Raw genomic sequence first — 12,265 nt, 5'->3', positions numbered from 1 at the left:
CTCTTTTTCCTCTTACAAAAATTTGAACATTCGCAGCTTCTGTCGGAAAAGTTCTTGCAACCAAGTCTTTCGATGGATTGACCCTTTAACTTGAGAATTGGCAGAGTAGTTTTTGAAAAAAAATTCCAAAAAACAGTCAAAGTTTCAAAACTTTGATATTTTACTGCAATAATTTTTTTGTAAGAAAAATGAGCGCTGCACTTTATAAAGGAAACTTCTTAGTTTGTTTCAATTGATATCAGATGTGGCAGGATGGTTGTCGAGAAAAATCAAAAAAATTAAAAAACGGTCAACAAATCAAAAAATTGACTTTTCCGAAAATCATAGGTTTTTGTTGAAAAAAATGGGTGAAGCCGCTTGTGCAGAAAAATTTTACGCAATTTCTACTTTCGATTCAACCCAGAAACTCGGATTTGGGATAGTAGTTTTGGTAAAAATTTGGAAAGATAAAAATACGGTCATAAAATCAAAAATTTCCAAAGGCGATAAAACTTGTGTTAAAAATGCGATTGGCCACTAATGCAGGGAAGTTTTTAAATATTTTTTCACTCTAATAAACTCAATCTCAGATTGGTTGGTTGGTTTTGGAGAGAAAGAAAATTTCTAAAGCGTCTCAAAAAATATAAAAAAAACTCAACGCCATACATTTCCATAATACCTGTTTTTATCAAACAACAATTCTAGGTAAGCATGCCAAGCAGGTCGCTTGAATTTAATTCATCGACGGAACAAAATATACAAGCGGAAACAAAGTCGTCCATTGTTGATCAGATACAGTTGAGTCGAAAAAAAAATAAAACTTTTTTTAAAATTTCATTTCCACCCTGAAATTTCAATGAACAACACTTGCAAATACAGTGATAATTGCTTAGAACGCAAAAAATCCGTGATGCTAGGCCGACAAAAAATTGAGCAAACAAACAAAAAACCGACAAAATCATGTTTACCGGGAAAAATTTTCAGTTGCGCACATGTTAAAAAAGGCCCAGTGGGACTCAATAGTTCGCCATAAAAGTTTTTCGTTTTTTAACAAAATAATTTGATTTTTATCACCAAAATGTCTGTTATTGCTGAAGTAGCCGAATAAAAAACTACTCCGATTAATTTTGGTTATATATTATATATATGTACATACATATACATATACAGACATATATATATATATATATATATATATATATATATATATATATATATATATATATATATAAATATCTATATGTATAGAAGTATGCATGTGTATGTGTATATACACAAATATGTATGCTAATATGCTCGGACTGGTTGTTTTAATTGGAAGTTTCCGCAAACTAAATGAAAACTAAATTTTTATTAAACTTTGTAATTGCCTGTGATATTTGCACTCCGGCTCTTTTTCTCATGATATGATTCACTTTCATACAATTTAGTATCCAAGTCCAAACAAATTTTCTAATTGGATATTCGAACCGGAAAAATTAGGTGAAAATACCAAAACTATTTTTTTATGTGAAGATATCTGAAACAATTAAATTTGTATCAATTTTTTGAAACCGTCGTTGATATCTGTATTGCAACCGGCACATTGTTTTCTTTTTGACTCTTGATGTGAATCGCAATTTTAATCGAAACTTTTAAAATTGTCTCTGATATTTGCTTTCTGGCTTTTTTTCTTTTTGGCTCTTGTTGTGTTTCAATTTCATGTCTTTAATTTTCAGTTCCAAACAAAATTTTGAACAGCGAATACCTTCCGTGTTGACAACAATGGTTGTTCAATCAGCTGTTATCAGTCAATCGATTTCTCAGATGACGTTTTTCCTTTCCTTCCCCTTCCTAAAAAGTCACATTATTTGTTTTTCCTTATCTTTTGCCTGACTTTTCTCTGCTAGTCAAAAATTGTTTTTCAGAAAAATGCGGCTGCCAATTTTTCCCATTTCATTAATCATTCATGGCCTATTTTATGTCATCCATGAAAAGTAGCGGCCATTTTGTTCAGTGGAAGTTTATTCAACTGTCTATCCGTCGAACTGATACATAATTTATGAGCCGAAAAACTGCTCTTGAAAAATACCGGAGCTCATCGTCTGAAAATTTTTGGCGTGTCGGCAATTTGTCGCAAACGACAATACACGTCTATTGGAGATCTGAAATTTCTTATTTCATGGTAATTTCATATCAGAAATTATCTGTTTAGCCATGATGGGGGAGGGGGCTGTAATGGGAAAGACCCTTTCAAATCATCCTTAAAGAATTCACTGAGTGCGGATGGTCACAGGTGATCCCTCGTAGCTTTTAAAAGCAGAAAAATAAAAGGCTCTATTTAATCATTTCACAGCGTGACAGGGTAAGCGACAATGAGTCGCAGGTGAGAACCCCCACTATTTGAAAGGAGAACACTAAATTGGTATATTTGACCATTTTCCCACAAAAGGGGGAATTTTGATTACTGGGGTCAAACTTGTAATAAAAATTGTTTGTACTATTTATACTTAGAGGGAGAGGGGATTTGTCACAAAGTACCATCCAAGCGAGGTCAATTAGAACCTTTTAGGTTTTACTTATAAAAACCTTTTATAACAATCGGCGTCATCGATCAATCTGTCCTTCCAAAACCGGATCAGCCGGTTGTCGAAGGAGATTTTTAATGGCACGCGATGTTTTTTCATGCGGAAAAGGCCATTTGGCTTTTTCGATGTTCGACTGAAAAGACTGGTCATGACTCATTCAAAAAAGCGAAAAAAAGTTAATCGCTTTTAATTTGAACTCACAAACTCGAAAGTGCCCAAATTATTTTCTGATCACATGAAATTTGCATCGATATAAAGAAAATATATAAGAAAAGATCGATTAGTTCTAAAATTAGTTCTTCAAATAGTTCTACTTCTTAAGTCAACTTTCTTAAATAAATTGAAAGTACTCTTTCTTCAATTTTTAAAATCAAATTGCAAATATGAATTTTAATACCACGGGTCTGTGGGGCTCTGGGAAGTTTTCGAAGGTGTCAGAGGGTTGTCAAAAAATTTTCCAAAAATTTCTCGAGTTTTCTTAAGGTCGACACAATTGGGTTTCCGAGCTGTCCTAAAAAAAATAAAGATCATATTTCAGAAGAAAAGCTTAAGGTCGCTGTAAAATTTTACTTAAAATGTGCCAAAAAAAGCAAATACTTTGTTCAAAATTATTTCCAGATAATTTGATTGAAAATCGATAAGCTGTAAGTTAACAGAAATAATTTTTTGAAAGGGCGAGGGTTAGTGTGATGGCTAAGGCTACAGTTAGGGAGGAGCTGAGCGAGGGGGTGGAGTTCGATTCTCTGCTTCTCAAGTCATTTTCACTCCAAATTTCTTAGAGTCCTCCTAGTAATGACTTTGCCCAATTTTGAAATATTTTTGTTTCACAGGCAAATCAGATAAAAACAGAGGAGATTGCGTAAATAGGTCAGGGAAATTGTAAAAAAAATTGAACAAAGCGGACAGTAAGTTCACAGTATCTTTTTTAAATGTTTTTTGTCTTTTTGATGATTTTTTTGTAGTGGGGAAGTTCAAAACCACATGGGGTTCTTTTAGAATTAACGTCAATTTTAACTAGATTTTAATGGGCCTTTTAAACATTTTTTGTGTCCTTTTGATGTTCTTTGTTGTTACGTAAGAGTCAAAAAATACTGAGAAGCGAGAATTTTGGTTGATTTGTGAAAACAGAGGAAATTCAATGCAAGCGGTCTGATTTACAAAGCTGCAGGAATCGATTAGTTCAATTACCTAAAAGCTAACCCAATTTCCGGCTATTCGCAGCATCTTGGATAAATTGATTAAGTACTCTTTGAAAAGTTTAATATATTAGGTGCGCATAAGAGGTCGACAAAGTTTTCAAAATTATTTTTTAAAAATCTGCCCCCTCAAGAAAATCTTAGATCCGCCTCTGGGTCTGCCATTTTGCTTTTTTTGAGCTCTGATTATACCCTAAAATGACCATATTTAGCAAGAAAAATTGCCAATTGCTGGTGGGCAACTGGCAATTTTTGGAGGGAAATGCCATTCTTGAGCGTTTTTGGAGGGTTACGATCAAAAGCTTAGAAGTTTATAGGTTTGATCAGGCAGAAATGGAAAATTTTGGCTGTTGAAAATAGCGCCAAAGGGTGTATAGCCACTTGAAAAATTTACAACCAAAGTTGAATGGGGGGGGGGGGGTCAGTACTTTTTTTGGCACAATACTGATTAGACGATTTTTCATATATGAAAAAAAACGGATTCCAAAGATCTACTTTAAATAAACTTTTACAACATCCGGCTTTGGCTGACGAGCCTTCGGACGCCAAAAACGTCCGTTCTTATGAAGAGCATTTCTTCAAAGGCTCATTGCCGCAAAATTATACAAGCTGGCAAAAGCCAAGCGCAAGGCTAAAATATTTCAAAAATTTCGACAGTGGTGTCTTAAACCGCATTTTAGATTTTTCAAATAATTGCCTAAGTGCTTTGAATTGACACTCTGAATTTTAAAGTTCGGCTCAAAGTCAAATCATCATTTGTCCGTGAAATTCTGCTAATCAATAAGTCTGCGTTTAAGTTAGGTTCCAAGTTGATAGCTCCAGTGAATAATTTCAGAGCGGCAATTCTTTGTCAAAAGTAGCCTAAAAACAGCCTGTTTTGACAGGAAGTTTCTTATTAGTTAGCTCAACGGGAGTCAAATTTAAACAGTAGAAGTTAAGTTTTTAAGACTTCGCATTGGGAGACTTCAAATACTCCTAATTACCTTCCGCATTAAAACGCAGCTTTATAGCTCTGGTCTAAATCTTTTTTCTAATTCTACGAACATATTCATACGACTATTTTTTAATGTCTTTTCACGATTTTCCGCAGTGTAGAGAGCCTCTCCCGTAGCATTTCCTAGCATAATCACCCTCACGTGATTTACCATGAGGTTTGTTTCTAGCCCGTTTCAAAAGGAGAAATTACATACTTAATTTTCAAATGACCTTGGGTACTTTTAAAATGATTTTCTACCATACGGTACTAAGTGACTAATCTCCACCGCTTAAAAAAGACCAATCCAAGGGTAATCATAAAAAATTAATTTTCGAAAACTTATGGTTCGAGATTGACAAGGCCACGTAATCCATATTTAGAACAGTTTTTCCTGAACTACTTAAAAATACATAAACTTGTCTTACTTCATCCGAACACTTAAAAAAGCAGCGATATTTAGTTTATATCACAATTGTAACTTCCCGTACCGAACTCTTCTCACAATTTCACGTCTAATCATACAATTGTCAGACACTAGCTGTTTTCCAGCTCTGTGCATATCTCTTTCACATGTGATCACCTCTACCGTTTGCAGACTATACCTGAGTCAGACATGAGTATACCTGAACAGACATGACTATACCTGGTCAGACATGACTATACCTGGTCAGAAATGACTATACCTGCTTCAGGTCTGATCATGTAGAAAACTTAGCGCCATGTAACGGCAGAACCGCAGATGGTTATTATGTAGTCCATTGTAGTTTAATGATAAAGTTACAGACATGTACAGGGAAAAAAGCGACATGCCACAGGACTGATACAGATATGGATTTTGTATATATTTTCGATGTCCAGATTTAAGTTTGACTACAAGTTTCAGTACGGGTTGTGTTAAATGGTTAATTAGAAAAAATTGGATCAAGCATAGATTTCAATAAGACCCATGAGGGCTGATAAAACGAACATGAATGCTCGTATTAAGGAAAACCCCTAAATTTTCCGACTGCCCTTCAAGTTTTTGAAACAGTTGTTGAAACATCAATTTAAAATTTGATAAAATCCATTGCAAAACTTAAAATAACAGGTGTTTTGTTTTGATTTTTGAATGAAAACTTTCAGCTACACGCAATGTCAAGTCAAAGTAATTTTCTTAGCGTCTAGGTATAAATTAAAAACACCAAACATCTCGCCTCAATTCATTGCCAAATATCTAGGAAAAAACGTATGAGCGGTTCAAATAGCCAGTTATGCGATAACAGCACAAAATATCTTGCGCGTTACTTGTCCCAACATAACAAAAGTTGACAAACCTTAAGCCCTGATAACTTTTCGAAGAGACTGTCTGAAGAGACAAAACCACCCGGAGCACAAATATTCCGTTAGTTTTTTCTAAAAGCGGTACAATAGTTATGGAACAAACTTGACCGTACTAATGAAGTGCAATAAACATTTAATGAAAATTGACGGAAAGTATTAAATAAATTTTATTATGAATATTTTAAAATCAGGAAAATTGATCTCAGTTGCTTACCTTGCTAAATAGGCTGACGCTTTGAAAAGACGATAAATGATATCCACATTTATTTTCTTAATTTATGGTTTGATATTGATCTGTAGAGCTGTTTTTTTAGAGTTTTTCAGTGATGTATGTCGCATTCTAAATCAAATGCTAATGTATTTTGATCCTTTCTTCCGATTTTTTAAAACTTATATGCTACAAAAAAATGTTATTGATGTTATTGTTCCGACTTTCACGGAATCCTTTCACTCGAGTTAGACTTTTCTCTCCAGGCAGTTTTCGTCTTTTTAACCAGCAATTTTTGAAGAAATTTTTAATTTTACTTCGAAAGGTATTGTTTTGAGCTCAAAATTAAGTTTGCAATATGCGAAATGTTTCGGCTTGTATATTGTTGGGGATGGTTTTTCCAGAAAAAATCTCGAGATTTGTTTCACATTTTTTGAACGCCAACACTACTCCACAGATTTTTTGAACGCTAACACTACTCCACAGACCTTAAAAACCAATCAAAACATTCAAGGATTCGCCCTGATACGAGCAGTTTTTTTTCTTTTTCTCAATAAAATCATTTATTGTTTGACTTTCGAAGAATTTTGCGGATTATTTGTGGATTTTTTAAATGAATTTCTCCGTGTCATTTTGACTTTTTTAACCAGCAACTTTTGAATTAATTTCTTATGCCATCTGAAAACCAGTGACTTCTTGAGCTAAATATTAAAAGTTCATTTTACCTGTGATCGTTTTTAGCAATTTTAGAGAGTTTGATATTGCTAATTTGGCTATTTTGGGACGAGTTCCTTTCAAAAGCTCTTTTAGAAATATGGACTCATCAGGCCACTTGAATCATTATTTTAGTGGGTATACACCAAAAGAAGACTTAATTATTTCTTTGTTAGATTTGCCTCTAAGATTTTCGTTAAAATGAAATGATCAAAAACATCAGTTCACTGCCGAAATTTAGAGAATGCATACTAAAACTTTTAACTAACTTATCTCTCTGCATTTTGTATGGGACCATTGGTACGATTACCTTGTTTGTTTTTACGGCAGGTATGAAATAACTCTAATAACGGCAATAAAATATATGACATAAACCGAAAGACAACGTTCTTAATGTTTCAGGAGCCCTCATTATAACCTGGACTCCGTGGGCTTCTTTGGTCATAGTTAGAGCCCTGTTCCGGGAAGACAAAACTTTTCTGGAGCGAACCAACGCGCTCTTCAACTTCTCCTATTTCTTCACTTATATAAATAGCACAGTGAACCCACTTTGCTACGCCCTAGCCAGTCGGACTTTCGCCAACGCGTTCTACAGAATCCTCTGCTGCAGATTCAATAACAAGTCAGAACGGTCCATTAGCTTGAACTCGCTGCCTGGCCACTAAAATAAATTATTAGCTGGAGCAGTAAAATTACTACTTAAGAGACATAAACGAGTTTGTTTCATCTGATCACTTGAAATAGCAGCGATATTTATGTTATATCACAATTGTATCGGATATAAAATGATTGATTAGAAATCATTGGTTCAAATAATGATTTCAAAATAGCGCCTGAGGCGGCAAAAATCAATAAGGCAACAAATTTTATCTCACAAACGAATATTCCAATCATCGTCTATTGGAAATTCAGGGAAATGATTGATTGAATCTCAAATTGAGTATATTGATTTCCGGAAAGATGAACAAAACTACTTGCACAGCTAAATAGGTTGTTGCAAGTTTTGATATGTTAAAGTTTCGAAAATGTTAATGCTACGGTTAGAAACTCATTGAAATTGAAAAAAAAACTTTTTTTTTCATTATTGCGATCTTTTGGTCGAGTTTAATAAGAAAATTACATCACCTTGAAATTCAAAAAGTATTTAAGGTTGAAACTTTTGCTTAAAATAATCTAAAAACCATAATCTTTGGAAACGCGATCACGTTTTTTTGGGACCAATCGCAACTTTGGAGTTGAAGGGAGTAATTTGATAACGTTTAACAGATTAGTTCATGAACTTCAAAAGAAACGAAAAATCAAGCCTCAAAAATATATTTGAGCATATGAACAGTTCTTACTGCACCAAAAAATGAGCGACAAAAATTACAGGACCTAAATATGTGTCTTCACTTTGTTCATTAATACTTTAAACCCTTATTCTTGGACTATGGCACTCAAACTTGGACCTACCAATAAAGAGTCGCTCGCCTTTTCCGCTTAAGTTCAGTAAAGCTACAAATCTTAAAGAGTACGATTAATATATGAATCGTTTGCATATTGCAAATATCTTGAGAAAACTTTTCACCCAAAAATTCGGTGTAGTCGAAAAACAGCTATCAACCTTTAAATAACGAAAGTATTAATTTTTTGAATATAAAAAAGATCTTTTGGGCTATCGAATAGTTACTAGAATTGAAATTTGTGCTCCTACTAATAGTTAGCTCAGACGGAACGCTCTTTATCGCGCTAACAAAAAGCTCTGTAAAATTTTAAAAAAAGGAAACTCAGCAGGAAAAAAAGCTACAATACACCATGCGACAGTGGGGATTAAACCAAAATTTGCTGCCTTATAAGCAACTACTTAGACTATTAAGTAATCCGCATGGTCACGAAGACAAAAAAAAGACTATGAACGAAAAATTTTGTAAATATAAAACATTTCTGCTATGAAATTGCCTAATAAAATTTTATCTGTCCACAGTTTCTACATAGCAACACATTTAGCCGAAAAAAAGAGGAAGGTAATAACAAAATGGCCTGATCTAATAAGAAAAAGTATATTCACACTCGCTTTCGTTATTAGATCACACCACTTTGTTACAATCTAGCTCTTTCTCTTCAGCTTGATGCGTTGCTATGAAGAATCTGTTGACAGCTTAAATGTCACTAGGTGATTTAACCGCGACTAAAGAAAGCAGTATTTAAATAATAAGAGGTAAAATACACTATGCTTCAATTTTTCAGAACCTTCAGCATCTTAAAATTGGTTTTGAGTGCTTACTATAATCAAAAAACAGAATCAACCAATAATAAACCAAAATGAATAAAAACATGGTGTCGTAAAGTGTATTCAGATAAAATAACAGATAAAAGTTAATTAAAATAATATCACTTCCGTCTTCAGCAACACTTGCAGTTCAAATTTTTACGAGATGAAGTTACACTTTGCAAAAGTAAAAAGATTTGAAACCTAACGAAAAAATTTGGTTAAAGTCAATTATTGTGAAAATTTTTCAGGTTTTGTTTTGAATCCCTTCACACATTTTGTCAACATAAAACTGTAACAGAAAACAAAGCTGAAAAGCAAATTTCAGCTGATTTTGAACTGATTTGAGAGCCTGATCAATTCATAGTAGCACCAGTTTATAGTAACATTACTTTCAATTCTTTTATTTTTGCGAAAAAAAATCAAAAATGAAATATATATTTTCTTGGTTTTGAGCGAAACGCGTACTGTTTTTCGAGTGATGTTTAAAATTTCAATAATGAAATAATATTATCAGCATTGTTTGTACTTGGGCGCTGTATTTTTCATATACAATTCAGAAAAAGTTGAAAAGAAATTTTGACACAACAATGCGTTACATAGGTTGCGAAAATGAAAGTCTTAAATAACTCAGGCACTTGATCTGATATCAGTAGTTTTTTTTTCCAAACTTTGATTTTTGAAAAACATCTATGTATCACTGCACGTAATAATAAGTCTCAAGAAGTTCAAATGATTGAAAGATTGTTTACTGACAGCAATCAAAAATAACGGACTATGCTTTTAATGGCTATCAAATTGAAAATTAAAACAATTTGCCAACGATAGAAGTTTTTAGGAAACAATTAAATTTTCTTCTAACAATTACAAAATTAAAACATATAAAACGGTAGTTCAACAAAATAATACCCTCAAGAAACTATAAAAATTCAATTTTTGGTATTTAAAGATTTAAAAACTCTTTAGATTTTTGAAATTCACAAATCACTTGATTATGTAGAAGGGAAAAAGGAAGTCGTCATTTTGAAAAATTATTACAAATTTTTGGTTTTGCATTGAAGCGGGATACTATATCTTATCCCCCCAAACAAATTTTGGCATCTTTTATCAATTAAATAACTTCTCATTTAAATCTGAGAAATTGACTTTGCTAAATTATAAGAAGTTAAATTATCTCAAGTCAGTCGCGTACGATATCACAAGTTTTAAATTTAAATTGACTTTGATTTGATTGGTATGGCATTACCTTGTGAAACCACTCGATACACAACAAATTTGATGCTCTATGAAGTGGGGCAACAAAGACCATTGACAAACAAACTAGAATGTAAGCTCAAAAAAATGAAACTCAAAACGCTAGAACAGAAACGTAATCACTTTTTTCAAAATTTCCAAAAAAAACTTGTATAAAAATTTAAGACAACCAAAAATTAGCCATTGGTGAAGAACAAACAAAACTGTGAAGATTTTTAATGAAAAAGTTTTAATTTTCGATTTTCGAAGTTATAGATTATCACTACTTTAAATTCGAAAAATTTTATCATTGACAATTGCACACACAGTATGGCAAGCTAGCAAACAGGAATTGAGAAAGTTCAAGACAAAAAAGTGTTGAAAAATTTTCTACGGTGGTCTCAATGAAATGTATTTTGAGAAAACCAATCAATTAGGCCAATTGACAGCTTTAACTGTTCACTGACAAAATAATTAAACAAGCTTTACTTGGATAGATTCCGTTCCACGCAAAAAAGTCAATTTATATTTAAAACTTGTGATATCGTACGCGACTGACTTGAGATAAAAATATATTGTAATTCCAAAGAACTAAATTAACGTTCAAAAACACGCTCACTGACATAGGCACAAAAACATCTTCCTCAAAAAAAGCAATGCGCGGCGATGATTTTCATATAAAAGAAGTCACAACTTTTCTAGCCAAATTTAACTTTTGAAAGAATAAAGCAATTAAAAAACGAACAAATTTTTCCAAATCAAAATTTGCTATGTTCAGCCAGAAACAATTGAAGCTTTGAGCCCAAACTAAGTCAGCAAGACTTAAAATTTTGAAATTTTCAATCAATAACCATCTTGATTTACACAAAAGCAAAAAACCAATTTTCCCTCGAAGCGACGCAAATAATGCGAGTAAGCCGATGTGTCATCAACCAAATCCATTTGAGCGGTAAAAAATAAAAAGGCATAAGAAAATGCGTTCAAATTGTAGTTTGATTGCAACAAAAAACAAGGAACAATCGGGACTCGATTCCCAAGTTTAGGATCCCACAGCACCAAGTAAGAAAGGGTCTAGGAATTATTTAACTTCTTATAATTTAGCAAAGTCAATTTCTCAGATTTAAATGAGAAGTTATTTAATTGATAAAAGGTGCCAAAATTTGTTTGGGGGGGATAAGATATAGTATCCCGCTTCAATATGCCTGTTAAATGAACGGGTAAATTTTTATCATTTCTTGAATTAAGAAATAATGTCATTCGCCTATTTTTATTGGAGGCCATTATTCATCTAAACATAGCCAACAAACAATTGGAAAAGCGTCAAAGAACTCAAGTAGCGCAGAACACAAGATTTTTTTTGAAAACTCGAAACTCAAACAAAATTTTTTTCCCTCACATTTGAATTTCGGTTTTGAAAAACTGTTTCACCTTGTCACAATTCAATGCAATTTTGAAGAAATTTTTTGTGAGCATACTTTTTCTTCATACATTACATAGTAGCACTAAGTAATCAGCCATAAAAACACACAGGACAACTACGAATATGGAAAATTTCAAATTTAGTGCAAAAATCCAAAAATTGAATTAACTACTTGTCAGTCACAATTTTTCTAGCCATTTCGGCTTTCATAAATGGAGTGAGTGAATTGCCTTCAATCAATTTTTCTAGCCATTTTGGCTTTCATATATGGAGTGTGTGAATTGCCTTCACTTTAGATTTAAACTTAAGAAATCAAAACTCAAACCTAAAAGATCAACATTACCATGACTGATTTTGATTCTTTTCCTGAAAAAAAACCATCTTGACCTATATTACAGTCTGTT

At 32.9% G+C, this 12,265-nt stretch overlaps 1 protein-coding gene across 8 annotated transcripts in view; it reads left to right on the top strand.

The window, feature by feature from the left end:
• The window catches only part of LOC134852967 (muscarinic acetylcholine receptor M3-like), a 71,068-nt gene extending 63,133 nt beyond the window's left edge, over window positions 1-7,935 (top strand). For all 8 annotated transcript variants that reach the window (XM_063868920.1, XM_063868895.1, XM_063868869.1 and 5 more), the window contains one exon: window positions 7,363-7,935. In XM_063868920.1, the coding sequence (XP_063724990.1) occupies window positions 7,363-7,625 (263 nt within the window). In that variant the 3' untranslated portion in view covers window positions 7,626-7,935. The remainder of the gene's footprint in view (window positions 1-7,362) is intronic.
• The last annotated feature ends 4,330 nt before the right edge of the window (window positions 7,936-12,265 follow it).

This window comes from Symsagittifera roscoffensis, chromosome 1 (assembly GCF_963678635.1).
Source record: "Symsagittifera roscoffensis chromosome 1, txSymRosc1.1, whole genome shotgun sequence".
NCBI lineage: Eukaryota > Metazoa > Xenacoelomorpha > Acoela > Convolutidae > Symsagittifera > Symsagittifera roscoffensis.
The sequence above is the reverse complement of the archived record's forward strand: the minus strand, read 5'-3'. Positions and strand labels throughout refer to the sequence as shown.